At 34.3% G+C, this 14217-nt stretch overlaps 2 protein-coding genes and 1 pseudogene across 6 annotated transcripts; all 3 read right to left on the bottom strand.

The window, feature by feature from the left end:
* Positions 1 to 2648: 2648 nt before the first annotated feature.
* Positions 2649 to 5506, bottom strand: LOC7467844 (pentatricopeptide repeat-containing protein At1g43980, mitochondrial-like; annotated as a pseudogene).
* Positions 5507 to 5876: 370 nt separating this feature from the next.
* On the bottom strand, positions 5877 to 10909 carry LOC7467845 (putative pentatricopeptide repeat-containing protein At1g77010, mitochondrial). Of its 5 annotated transcripts, XM_024596125.2 has the most exons (3): positions 10779 to 10909; positions 7284 to 8938; positions 5877 to 7068 (listed from the first exon to the last, which is right to left on the bottom strand). In XM_024596125.2, the coding sequence occupies exons 2-3, from the start codon at positions 8916 to 8918 to the stop codon at positions 6898 to 6900; spliced, it is 1806 nt and encodes a 601-aa protein (XP_024451893.2). In that variant the 5' UTR covers positions 8919 to 8938; positions 10779 to 10909; the 3' UTR covers positions 5877 to 6897. The 5 variants fall into 5 exon arrangements, with proteins under 5 accessions (XP_024451893.2, XP_024451888.2, XP_024451889.2 ...); XM_024596120.2 differs by lacking the exon at positions 10779 to 10909 and having other exon boundaries at positions 7284 to 9694; XM_024596121.2 differs by lacking the exon at positions 10779 to 10909 and having other exon boundaries at positions 5877 to 6974; positions 7284 to 9693.
* Positions 10790 to 13550, bottom strand: LOC7467846 (pentatricopeptide repeat-containing protein At3g26540). Its single transcript, XM_002302171.4, has one exon. The coding sequence runs from the start codon at positions 13449 to 13451 to the stop codon at positions 11322 to 11324; it is 2130 nt and encodes a 709-aa protein (XP_002302207.1). The 5' UTR covers positions 13452 to 13550; the 3' UTR covers positions 10790 to 11321.
* Positions 13551 to 14217: the final 667 nt, after the last annotated feature.

Raw genomic sequence — 14217 nt, forward strand, 5'->3', positions numbered from 1 at the left:
ACAAAAACAAACTGAGTTTGGAGTACTCCTTCACTCTTTTTTACCGTATTTTATAGAAAATAAAATAAAATATTCTTTATTTATAAAATTTTTTACTATTATTTTATATGCAAAATTCTTTTTTTTTTCAATCTATTTTTTTAAAAAATTATCTTTCTTGAGTACAATCATAAAAATTATCACAATATCACTTTAGATATCAAAAGTTATTAATTTGTAAAGGAAGCTTTCGTGAATTTTTTTAGTGTGTTATGATATTAATATCATACACACACTATCAAATACTATTAAAAATCATAATTAATACCTGATATTACTTGAGAAAATCTTCAATTAATTATATAGGAGAAATTAATAGCAATATATTTCCAACTATATATATATATATAACCAGAGTCAGGATAGTCAGATTCCAAACCGACGCCAAGTCAGGGTGAATTCGTCGGCATGTGGTGGGCACCACGTGGCTGAGCGTGAGCCACGCAGCGTTCTCTTCACCCGTTAGTGCTCCTTTTTATCACATCAGTTGTGTTTGGGCCCAAAAGGGTAGTTCTTATAAATTTTATGATTTTAAGAAAATATAATTAATGCCCCGTTATTTTACCGGTAAGGTTAATTTGGTTCTTTTTGCACACACAAGGTGATATGAGCTCAATTGCCATTTAAAATTGACATAACCATTTATGAGTAGGAATTGGGATTTTTTTATATTTACATTTATATTTTATTAATTAGTAATTGTGATAGTGATAGTGTAATAATAATAGCAATAATAATAAGAATAGTAGTAGTGGTAGTAATGACAATCCATTATTAGATATTAGACTTGTTGAGAATTAAGTTTTATTATTTTTTTCATGTATGATGTTTTCGATCTAATATCCTAGATTATTGGTCTAAAAAGTTTACGTGGCTCAACATCCTTTTTTATTCCTGATTTTACCGTTCAATATTAATTTTTTAAATTAAAAAATAATCATCCAATTTCCTTTAAATATATTGAATAAATCAATTCACGAGTTAGCTCTTATATATTTTATTGGAAACTCATATCCTAAGATAAGAGATTTAAAGATTTATTTTTAGGTTTGTAGCATTGCAAAAAATTCTCCACACTCTTGATGATTTTTTATACGTAGAAAATAAACTAGTTTATTTATTAAATTATGTTTGGATGGATAAATTATTAAGATTAAAATTGATTTGTATATGATATACTTTGATGGGTAATCGGATGAAAAACTAATTTGATTTGATGATCGACTAAATCAAATTTAATAATCTGTTTAGAGTTTAGTAACATGCAATTTTGGTCTAAAAACTAGGGGAAATGGTTTTATGTAATGAGGTGAGTTTCCAATCTCTAATCATACTTTTTTAAATCCCTTTTCTAATATATTTTTTCATTAATATTTTTCATCCAAACTAACATCACGTCACGTACACTTGTATCTTGATATAAAAATACCCCTTACTCTTGAGAAGATAAATAAATCATATATTTTTAGTTAAAGTATCCATGAGAGGGTAATTCATATAAAAATTAGACTTACAAGTCATATCCAATTAATTCACTTGAAAATTCCCAGTTAATTTAAATGATGTATCACAATTTCAATTATTATTTTTTATAAAAAAATACTACCTACAATATCTTTAAAATATGAAACAAATATGTTTTATTAGGATTTAAGATGTATTCTAAATATGTTTATTTGTCATATATTTATTAAACATACAAAAAGAACAAATTAAATATTTGTCTCATATTTTGTTTTAAGTTATTAAGAGAAGAATTGTTTGAATTTAAAAATTATAATAATAATATAAGTATAATTAACATGCATAAATATATTAATTTGAATAGTAAATTATGGCAAAAAGACCTATTTGGGATCTAACTAAAAAGAAGATACAACTATACATCTAAAGATTTATTGGAGACATTATTTAAGATATAAAAGCATATGAGCTACTTACTATATTTAGAGTTAAGGATATTTTTTACATCAAAATATAACATGTGCGATTATTCTGTTAATTTAAATGGAAATTATGAATAAAAGAATATATGATTTGTTATTTAAAAATTAAATAAGCACAATTAAAAAATATAAGAATAGACTAAAAAGTCATAAGGAAAAAATAGATCATTTTCCTTAAAAAATAATGATATTTTTTTCAATAATTCAAGGAGTTCCCCAACCTTTTAGAGAAAAGAAAAACAAAAGATTTTGAGATACGCTGAAAAACTCAAAAGCTATTTGAAGGGATGCTCTCTTTTTTCGCATTTGAGTTTTGATTCATTAAAAGGCCTTAGCCCATTTTACAGGCACAGGCCCAACTTGAGTCCACTAGGAAGGGTAATTCGATACAGCCCAACGTGCTGTAGTACAAAGCCTAAACTCTAGCTTTAAGTACACGAGATATGAGAAAGACTTTAATAAAAGAAAATTTTACTGTTAGTTATTTCAAAAAAAAAAATATATATATATATATATAAGTAATTGAAAAAAATATTTCCATCTAGAATTTTTCTTTTCTAATTATATCTTTTTATTTTTTTAAGTGGATATATAAAATAACAAATAAGATATTTACTTCATAATCACTATAAAATTACTTACTTTATGCTAAAACTTTAATTTTTAAAAGAAAGAATATACTTTTAAATGAATGGTTTTTGCTCCAATCCATCTGCATCCAATCACCTTATACATCCTTTCCCTTTTCACGGCTTTCATAATTCGAACCACAGCCTCCCATTGACCCCTTCGTTTATCCGAGCCAATACCAAATACGGTAGGGATGACTCTGGTTCTGATTCCATCAACCTCTCTGCTACTCTTACAGAGAGTTTCAGGTCTCCATGAATCAAACAAGAATGAAGTATTGATTCCCAGATTAAAGAACCAGGCTCACAAGGCATTGATTCTGCAACATTCAATGCTTGATCGAGTCTACCATCTCGACACAACGAGTCCATAAGGCAACCATAATGCTCATTGCTTGGTGTAACCCCATACCTTCCTTCCATGGACAAGAATATGGACATTCCTTCATTGATAGAAACCCCAAAGTTGCAGGCTAACAGAATCTCAGCTAGTGCTATTTGATCTGGTGGCAGACCTCTCCTGAGTAGTTCCTTAAAGGTTTGCCGGACCTCATACACCCTACCATTGTGAGTCAAACCCAAGTCTCAAACTAACAAATCTCTTAGAATCATCTCATTAAAGATTCTCATAGCACAGTCAATGAAACCAAATTTACTGTACTTCTCCACCAACTAGCTGGTAACAATAGCATTCAACTCCAAACCTGATTTGACTGCCAAGGAATGGACTTGTGTTCCCTGCTCCAACTGAAGAAAGGAAATAGAGTGTAGAACACTGCTTAACGTGAACTCGGTAGGCCTAATATCCTCCCTCAAGGTGAGCACAAAAAGTCGGAGACCATCCTCCCTCAAGCCGCAGTACACATAGCTTGAAATCATGGAATTGCATGGTGCAGAATCCCATCGACCCTGCTCTTCAAAAAGTCGAACTGAATCCTCCAATCTGTTGCATTTGGAAAACAGGTCAATAGTGGCATTTGATATAATGCTATTATAAAGAAATCACACTTCGACACAGAGCAAAAATCCCCTCACCCTTCTCCGAATTTCGCAAATTTGAACAGGAAGTAATCACTACAGAAACTGAAAAAACATTAGGTGAATGCCCCCAAGGATCTCATCAAACAAAACTTACCCAATGCCAACTCTATGGATATCCCGATTTACAGCATGCTGAAATCAATGAAATCCAAGAGATAACATCCAGCTCTTCCATTGTCAAGAACACACTCATGCGTGAGCTTTTTTAGAAAAATATTTTTTTCCTTCTTATTTTATTTTATTTACTCTTTATTATGATGCTTTTCTATTTTATTTTTTTTGTATTTGAAGGGAAAACTTATATTTATAATGTTCTTGGTTTTTATAGGTTTTGACTTGTAACAAACCTCTTATCCTTCTTGTTGGTTATTTTGCTTTGTTGTGTGCTGGAGAACAATCATAACTAGAAAATGTTACATAATAGAGCGTCCTTGTATAGGAGGAGATGAGGAGGTTTCCCCTCAATAAAAAATCTTTCAAAAACTAGTATGTAGTTTTCGTCTACTTCAGTTATTGTCATTCGAAATTTTGGTAGTGAAATCCATGACGGGACAACTCACATAAAAATGTTGTATTAGGGATACACAATGGAGCTTCCAACACAAAGATATTATGTTAGGAATTCATGATGAGATAGTCAACATAAAGATATTAAAGATCTGTAATGAGATGATCTACACACAAAAAAATGTTTTTGATGTAGAGAAGCCTTAACAAAAAACTGAAATTGAGGATGAATTTATTTTAATATAGTGAGATTGATGCAATAGCTCTTAAAAAAAAAATAGATGTTTTTTTTTTTATTTTATGTTTTCTATTTTTAGTATATATATTTTTTTTACCTTTTGATAAAGAAAAATATATATAAAAAAATTAATTATTTAAAGAATCTTGCTGTTAATAAACCCATATCATTCATTCACTCTGCCTCTGAGAGACCCTAGAGCGTAATCTAAAAAGCCAAGCTTCCCATACACGTCAATTAAAGAATTCCCAGGCACCACACTCGAAGCACCCAAACCCCGTATAATGCTACCATGAGTTTACTTTCCATGCAGAACACCAAACACCACAGACATTAGAATTGAGTAAGTGAACCCACTTGGTCTCACACCCAAATTTTGCATTTCCCGAAAAGTTTCCAATGCATGATCAAAATACCCACATGAAGCATGGCCTGGAATCATCGAATTCTGACCAACAACATCTCGTTCAGGCATTTCATCAAACACCGAACATGCCAGACCCAAATGACCAAGTTTCGACAACCACCGCAAGCAAATATTCCAAGATACAATTTTCTTGCTACTTATATCATCAGGCAATTTCAAAGCATCATTAACATTGCCAAAGTGCGAGAGTATAAATCAAGGCACCGATTACCCAGAATTATCAAACCCAACTTTTAATAAATGGGCATGGGTAATTCTTGCAAAGCTCAATGAGTTTAATGAGAAACAGTGGTCCATAAGGTATGAGTAATAAGAAAGTGAGGTTCTTGAAATTCTATGATTTTGCTTTATTAAAGTGCACATACAGGTGCTGTAGTGAAACATCAAGTGTGCACTTTGTTTCTTTCTACTGTTATGTAATCTACTGGAGAAAGTATAAAGATCAACTTATATGGCACTGCTTCTCTCCTACTCCTCCTCGAGAAGTATGGGTATAATGATGAGGCTTTGCGCGATTTAACTGCAAGCAAAGCAAGCATTTTTTTTTTTTTTTTGTCTACGGTGTATGCCTGTATGGGCTTCGGTTCGGCAAATTAACCAATACATACTCGCCATGTCAATCTCGGAATTGTTGTGCTAAGTATTTGGGAATTTTTAATTTTCTCTGCAAGCTGGTGCGGGATCTCAATTTGTCACCTTATCGGAGGTTCAAGTCCTTTTTTTTTCTATTTAAAAAAAATCTAAAAGAGTCGGCGAGAATTTTTTTTCTTTTCATTTTATTGTGTATAAATTTTTTTCCTTTTCATTTTAAATATAAAAAATAAATTGTTAAAAGATATATATAAAAAATATTTAGAGACCAAAACAAAAAACAATATTATATTAGATAAATCTTAATTAACTCAAGTTAACATTCCAATTTCAAACTCGTATTTTAGGTTATAACATGACTACAAGGTTATTCGGTTTGGTTATATATCTTTTAAATTTCTTTTCTTTTCTTTTTAATTGGCTCTGGTGGAATGAAATATAGAATTAAATTGAAAAGCTATCAAATACTAATAAGTCAAATTAAATAATTGAAGAGTTATCAGAAAGTATGATGAGGAACCAAATTAAAAATGTTTGGTTTGTGCAATCAACGCACTAGCAAGTGAGGAAGCCTGTAACATTGGGGTAGCACATGGTGGCTTTCTTCAAGCTTTAATCTTTGTTGGTGTCATTGGAATCAACTTCCGAAAGCTCCCTTTCAGAATGGCGCTTGTCGGTGAGGAATCCATTGTGTGGCTTCATGAAAGTCACCCTCCCTCAAAGATGAAGAATCTTTTTTTTTTGTTCTTTTTTTTTAATGAAAGCTCCATTGATCGAAGAAAACTAAACGGCAGAGCCCAATGCAGGTAACCAAACCAAAAGGAAAATTCTCCTTGTAGACCAAACATGTCTAAAACTAAGAGTCTCCTACGAGAGTTGCCAATTATTACAGCCTTCAACTGCTTTTGACAATATGTACAATCCACATGATGTCATCCTCAAGAGTTATGAGGAGCATTATGAAACTTACCGGTCCTTTCCTTCCGAACTCCATAAATTGTGGAGCACCAAGCCAGTCTTAACAAAATTGCTAAAAAGCTCTTTTCTGCACATTTGCTCTAGCCCATTGAAACTCACTACTCCAGTCTTGAGCATTCTGATTGATGCAGCATAACTGCAGAATAGACTTCCAAATTGTCTAAGAGAAGGCGCAAGCAAAAACGATTGATCTCAGTCTTCAAAAGCGATACCAAAACACAGGAGACAATCTGTGTTCACAGCTCTCCCCATCCTAACTCGCTTACACTAGGCAGGCTGTTTTTTTAGGAACTGCAAGCTAAGTTATGATACTAAATCTTGGTACATGCCAAGACCCTTATATGAGCTTGTGCCAATCAACTCTTGCTTCTTGAAGCCTGACACGATACCAAGCACTTCTTGATGAGAAAATGCCTTTAGCAGAGGGCCTCCAAGTAACTTTACCTTCCTGTTCAGCTTTAGGGAGAACAATACACAAGTAGCACTCTGCACTTCAACAATTTAAGCAGTCCTTGCACTAGGACAAATCCATTCGCCACTCTGAATAACCTTAGAGACTGTAGCATCAATAGATAAACCTGATTTATGAACAATTCTCCTGTCAATACAAATGAAGAATCTTGATGTGTAGTAATTGTGAAACCATGGCATCTCCACAACGACAAAATTTCCCTAAAATTTATAATATTCAGTGAGCTGTCAAAATGAGTAAAGAAGAAAAAAGAAAGAAACCACCAAATCAGTGTGGTTGATCATGCAAAAAAGATAGGTTGTTTCACCTCATGAAGATGAAAGTCCTATGATTATGTACCACCATCTGAATAATGTATTCAACAATTAGCCCAACTGTAACCAGGATATTTTTGTACTTGCCTCTCCTGCATTACCTTTCTAACCAGTGCTGAGCTTTCCCAGTCTCCAGAAGTGGCAAATATGCTAGATAGCTGCACATAAGCACCAGAGTTCTCAGGATCGAGCTCAATGATCTGCTGTGCCACCTTTTCTCCAAGATCCTTTTCTCCATGAGCCATACAACCTCTCAGAACTGATGACCACATGCTAGCATCTGCCTCAAAAGGCATACGTTTTATTAAATTCATTGCTTCTTCCAAGTAACCAGCACGAGCAAAAAGATCGACCATGCAAGAATAGTGCTCAATCCCTGGATCAATATGGTAGTCATATTGCATTATATTAAACCATCTCCATCCCTCTTCAACCAATCCACAATGATCACAGGCAGATAGAACCCCTGTAAATGTAATTTCAGTTGGCCTGACACCAGCATGCCTCATTTCATTAAACAATGTTAGCGCTTCCAATCCATGACCATTTGTAGCATACCCCATCAGCATTGAATTCCATGAAATCTCATCAGATTTCATCATTGTGTCAAATAGTTTTCTTCCTATTTCAATAAATCCACACTTGCAATAAAAATCAACTAGGGAAGTAGAGATGACCTCATCAGAATCAAGGCCAACAACTGTTGCTCTAGCAAAAATCTGTTCACCAAGTTCAAGTGAAGAGATACTAGCACAAGCACTGATGACACTAGTAAGGTTAAACCTGTTCATCCTCAAATCCAGTTTATTCATCATGCAAAAAAGATCCAATGCGTCAACTGGACAACCGTTTTGACTAAGACCCACTATCATTGAATTCCAGGATATCAAGCTTTTACTAGGCATTGTATTGAAGATCTGTTTAGCATCTTCAATTTTACCAGAATTGCTATACACTGTGATCATGGAGTTGAGCAAAATCGTGTCATAGGTTTTGAGCTCACTAAATAATTTACAAGCATCATTCAGGCTTCCACACTTGGAGTATGCGTCAATGAAAGCACTAGCAACAACATTGTCACAAATCAATCCAACTTTACAAGCATAAGCATGCATTTGTTTGCCATGTTGAGAATTGCATAAGCTGCTGCAGGCACTCAAAATGGTTGCAAGTGTAGAGAAGTCTACTTTGAGTCCCTTTTTCTGCATGTCATTGAAGAGTAAAAATGCTTCAATTTCCTCATTATTGGTAACATATCCTGAAATCATTGAATTCCATACCACAACACACGAATTACTTTTCCTATAAAATGCTCTTCGAGCATCATTCATTCTACCATGATTCGCATAACCTGTGATCAATGCTGATAAGGAAAAGTCATCTGGCTCCTCCATCGTATTCAAAACACAATGTGCACTATCCAAATCACCACACTTTCCATACAAATTAATTAACGAGCTAGTTAACACCGAATCAAGTTCCATATTATCAATCAAAATCCGGGCATGTATTTGCTTGCCACATTGAATTTCACCCAAATCAGTGCAGGCCCCAATAACTGTAGCCAACACAAACGTATCACAACATGATTTATCCAAAGGGTCCAAATTCAATTCCTTGAATAGCCTAACAGCTTCTCTTGGTGACCCATTTCGAGCATAACTGTGGATCATCGAATTCCATACAACCCCGTTTCTGTTAGGCATCTCGTTAAATAACCTCCGAGCAATTTCCATTTCACCAGCTTTTGCAAACCCTGAAAAGACCACGTTCCATGAATAATCATTCTTATTTGACATCATATCAAACAAGCGAATTGATCTTTCTTTATTCCCGGACTTCATGTAGCCCTCTATCATGGTATTCCATGAAAAACAGTTTCTGTGAGGCATTTCGTCGAACAGTTTGTGTGCATTGGTCATGCTGCCACATCTAGTGTACATTTGTAGAAGGCGGTTTGCTAGTGAAAGAGTAGATTGTATGAGACCCTTTTTGAAGAAGAGAATATGGAGCTGCTTTCCTTGGTGTATTGAATGAGGAGTGTTAAGAGATTGGAGAAAGCGAGCCAAATTTTGGAGATCTAGATCCATGGTTATTGATAGAGAATGATTTTTCGGTTTTTGTATATAAAAACAGTAATCTTATTTTGTTAAGAATGAAGGAGAACGGGATTTTGTATGGTTTTTTATGTTGCGTTTTACAGTTGAAGATGATGCAGAATAAGGTTTTTCAGGCATATGGTAAGATTTATTTGCGGCGGCAAATATGAAGACCTAACATAACTACCCTGAACCGGTAGCCAAATGCCGGTTGAGAGGATGTTTCCATCGGGGGTTGTTAATCTGTTCGAAAGCTCACAATTCGGGATTTATTTATTTATTTTAAACTAATAACCTGCTTAGGACGTCATTAGTTCTTTCATCTGCGCTCCACTATAGATCAAATCAAAAGTTTTTTAACATAAAATGAAACATGTAGGTGTAGGTGTAGCTAATATCTCTCTCTCTATTATGCTATTGGAATCTTGATAATTACTTGTTGAATACTATAATATACTACTACATTGTAGAAAATACCAAAAGGTGTGACGTTATTATTGTAGATTAACATTGTTTACGTACTCATGAATTACTGTGGATTCACAATTTTTTTTTATTAATTTGTTTTAATTTTTAGAGTTTTATTTTGGACAATTTAATCCTATTTAAAAGTTAAGTACTTTCTATTTCTTAAGTAATGGTAGTAGAATTAAAACAAAAATGACTGAAATAAAAATAACATAAAAAATTGGTGGCATTTCATATTTTTGGTGAAAAATATACTTAGATACTCTATCTTTAAAAGTAATACAATTTATATAATTTAGATTCTTTTAAATTTTAAAAAATTAATTTCAATACAAAAATTTATTTTTATTGCTTTTAGTTCTTGATTTGAGAGAAGAGAAAGATGATTGTTAGATTTTGATAGTAAAGAGATAAAATCAGCGTTGACATCAATTTTAATCATTAAAATGATTGATCTTAGTGTCAACGAGTTTTATTTGTTGAGTGGAGTTCCACTTAAATATTTTTTCATCTTGAAATTACCTTAAAAAATCAGATATAAGCTTAAGAAAATTTGTTGTTTCGGGTTGATTTTGGATTTTTACATGTTTTTTTTATTTTTTTAAATAATTTATAGGTTTATCAAGGATTTTTTTTCTTAATATTTTGAGTATAAAATAAATTAAAAATAAATTTTTAGGTCAATAAAACATAATTTTTTTAGCTAGTGTAGCAGTCAGAATTTAATGGAAACGAGACAACGGTTGTTTGCAATTTTATTTTTAAAAAAATAATGCCCCAATTTAATTTTTGAAAATAGGGCCCGTATACGAGACTTTTTAAAATGGATCAGACACTGGTCTGGCTTGCCAAGTTTAAATTTAAATTTATGCTGACAGGCTTCACGGGTGTGCTGCGATGGCATCATCATATTTGACAGTTTTTTTAATGTCCTTTAAAAACCTTAGTATTCTCAAATTAAGAGTGTAACTTATTTCCTAGAATAAGGTGTTTTTAAAACACGATCGGGGAGGGAAAAAAAGTACGTACCAGGAAAAAAATCAGAGAAATGAAAATTTTGCAGAGTGAAGAGTGAATGGCAGCATGGTTCCCAGTTGCGGAATTTCCCCGTTACATAACTACTTATTGGATTTCATGAGAAATCGCTGCGAGCATGCTAGATATCTCAGATTTATTCAGCTCAGCTTTGGCGGTGTACCGATCACCAGGCTTTGCTATCTAACCGAGTCCACTTACAGCGTACAAAAGCCAATCCAATCACCACCTGACAAGCCTATAATATCATCAAATACCCGAATCATCTAACTGTGGAAACAGTAAGCCCCCGCTGTATGAGCTCCTTCAAATCACTTCAGATGATAACGTAACGCACCCGTTGATGCTTTTTGAGGAGCCTGCGTAAGCTTGGTGTCTCACCGTGAGGCATGAACATCTAGATGAATTCTTAACCTGAAGTCTAATACTACTATTTTTGCTTCATCCAGTTACGACTTCACGACTTCCAAATGCAGATTTTTGCCGACCTGGATGGGCAGATATGGACCATGGCTCCTTCAATATGTACCTTGGCAATCACAACAGGCTGAATTTGGTTCTGTCCGCAATTTCAAAGGGCAAAGGAACTGAAGGACTCAATTCATCGAGTCGTTTAGCAGCCCATTCTCCCAATCTCCAACACTGATGCTCTTTACATGCATCCACTACTCTTGTCAACATCGGAGCAGTGGGATCAAAAGGCATATCCTTAATAAAATTCTCAAGCTCCTTCATGCACCCATACCGACTTAAGAGTTCAATAATACACTCATAGTGCTCCAGCCTTGGTATGATACAGTATTTACTGCTCATTGAATTAAAATACTGCCTAGCCAAATCAACATGACCCTCGTATACACAAGCAAGCAAGATACCTTGAAAGGTGACATTATCTGGCTTGGTTCCTTCCTCCTCCATAAATCCAAATAATCGAAGTGCCAATTTACCCCTTCCGAGGTGACAACAACCCAAAATCATGGAGTTCCAAAGAACCAAGTCCCGTTTATCAGCTTCTCTAAAAACAATGAGAGCATATTCAAGGCACCGGCATTTAGAGTACATGTCAAGCAACGCTCCTGCGATCACAGTGTCTATGTCATAACCATTTCTGATCATGAACCCATGAATTTGTTTCCCCTGGTCAAGTGCAAAAGTATTTGCACAAGCTGCCAAAAGAGTAGCAAATATAAATTTATGCGGTTTTGTCTCCCATTGCATCTCCCGGAAAATCGACATAGCTTGTTCACTCATTTGACGACGAGCATAGCTGGTCAACAAAACATTCCAAGAAACGCTATCTCGTGACTGTTTCATTTGATGAAACCAAACTCCAGCACTTCTCAAGTTTCCACATTTGCAGTACATGTCAAGAAGGGCATTTCCAATAACAGTGTTGGATAACCAACCATGACGATAAATGAAGCCGTGTACCTGCTTCCCCATGTCAACATCTGATAGGCCAGAACATACATTAAGCATCAATTGAAAAGTGATGTGATCAATGTTTTCAGTTGTCCTGCACATCAGATAAACAAAATCTAAGGCCTCTTCCCATTGGAGGGAACGGATGTACCCTGCCAGTAATGCATTATATGAGACCATGTTCCGTTCAGGCATCTCATCGAAAAGCTCCCTTGCCTCTCTCATTCTGCCACTCATTGCATAAGCTGACACCATAGAAGTCCAAGAGATTAAATCTCTCGAACCAGGCAGGTCAAAAACCCTACGAGCACTTTCTATTTCACCACACTTTACGTACATATCAATAAGTGAGCTCAAAACTACCTCTTCCTCCTCAAAGTTAATCTTAGTTGCAACTCCATGGATCTGCATTCCCTCCTTGACTGCGCGCATATCTGAACATGCAACAAGGGCATTAGAGAAGGTATAACTCAATGGTCTAAGTTTGGCACGAAACATCTTAAAAAACATGACCACTGCCTCATTCTCATCACCTACCTCAAGATACCGCCTAACAATAATGTTCCAAGTAACATTATTAGGATTCTCAATCTCATCAAAAATCCTCCTTGATTCACTCATAGCTCCACACTTACCATACACATCAACAAGCGAACTCCCAACAATGACATTCCCACAAAACCCATATTTCACAATAAGCCCATGAATTTGCCTCGAAAGACAAAGTTCCAGAACATCACCGCATGCTCTCAAAGCACTAGAAAAGGTAACCTCATTTGCATAAACCCCTTGTTTATGCATATCTCCAAAATAACTCAACGCTTTTTCCGGGCGCACACATTGCAAGCAAGCCCTAATCATCGCATTCCAAGATCCGCCATCTCTCTGAGGCATCTCATCAAACAATTCCTTTGCATCCTCCAAACACCGGCATTTTCCATAAGTATCTATGGCTCTATTTAAGAGGAAGGTTGGAGGCGTTGGACAGGCACCAAGTAACTGCGATTCAACCTTTCGAGCCTCGACGATAGCAAGACTGGAAGAGCAAACCTGGAAGAGATGGGCATAAAGGGAATAAGCGAAGCAATCAGGAGATGCAAAGAGAATAGAAACGGCTTGTTTAAGGCGATTGGCTTCGAGGTGAGAGAGGATTTGTTTGGTTAAGGCTTTGACATTTGCAGGTCGGGTTTGGAGGTTGAGGGTTTTGTTGGAGAGAAGAGAGCTGAGAATAGAAGCGCCACTCATCGGAAGGAAAAGAATAAAAAAGTAACGGCCGGTTTTGGTAGGAAATTCATATTTGACCCTTATAAGCTATATTTCCTTTGGAATCCTATAAAACGTTAGCATTTCTTCCTTCTTGTTTTCGGCGTGGTCGTCGTCTAAACCGTCATGTCTTCGGCAATATTTATTATTTTATAAACACATTTGAAATATATATATATATATATATATATATAACAAAAGCTTTGAGTAGTGATATTCTCGTTCCATAAATTATTAATTTCACTCGCCATTTATTACAGGTTTTATAAATAAACTGCATGTCCCTTATCTTAATATAATTATGGAGTATCTTATTTTTCATAAAATCAAATTTCGTAGGAATGTTATTTTTGAAATATAAAATTCAAATAAATAATCCAAATAGAAACAAAAAATATATAGAAACGAAGTTTTCAAACTTTAGTTAATCCAAACAAAAAACAATATTTTTAACAAGAAAAAAAAATCATGTGAAAATTTTTCTTTTTCAAAGAAATTAAATTTGGCAAAAAAAAATAAAAAATTTGAATATCCTAGCTAAAAACATTATCTTGATTATTTCATAGATATAAATGTAATATCAACCTTTAATATTATTATTTGTGAAAAATATAATAATAATAATAATGAAGGTATCGTATTCTATGTAAGCAATAAAAATATGTTATGAATAAGATCATCCAAAGACTTTTCTTAACTTGAAAAATAATTAAAGCTGTTGTCATGTGATGGGCTTTGAGAGAGTCGG

Source organism: Populus trichocarpa, chromosome 2 (genome assembly GCF_000002775.5).
Source record: "Populus trichocarpa isolate Nisqually-1 chromosome 2, P.trichocarpa_v4.1, whole genome shotgun sequence".
In the NCBI taxonomy this organism is placed as follows: Eukaryota; Viridiplantae; Streptophyta; class Magnoliopsida; order Malpighiales; family Salicaceae; genus Populus; species Populus trichocarpa.

Coding starts and splice junctions, on each gene's coding strand:
- LOC7467845 (XM_024596120.2), bottom strand. CDS start 9,272: ATGGATCTAGATCTCCAAAATTTGGCTCGCTTTCTCCAATCTCTTAAC. Junction 7,069..7,283: donor GCTCAGCACTGGTTAGAAAG/GTAATGCAGGAG, acceptor TATAAATTTTAG/GGAAATTTTGTCGTTGTGGA.
- LOC7467846 (XM_002302171.4), bottom strand. CDS start 13,451: ATGAGTGGCGCTTCTATTCTCAGCTCTCTTCTCTCCAACAAAACCCTC.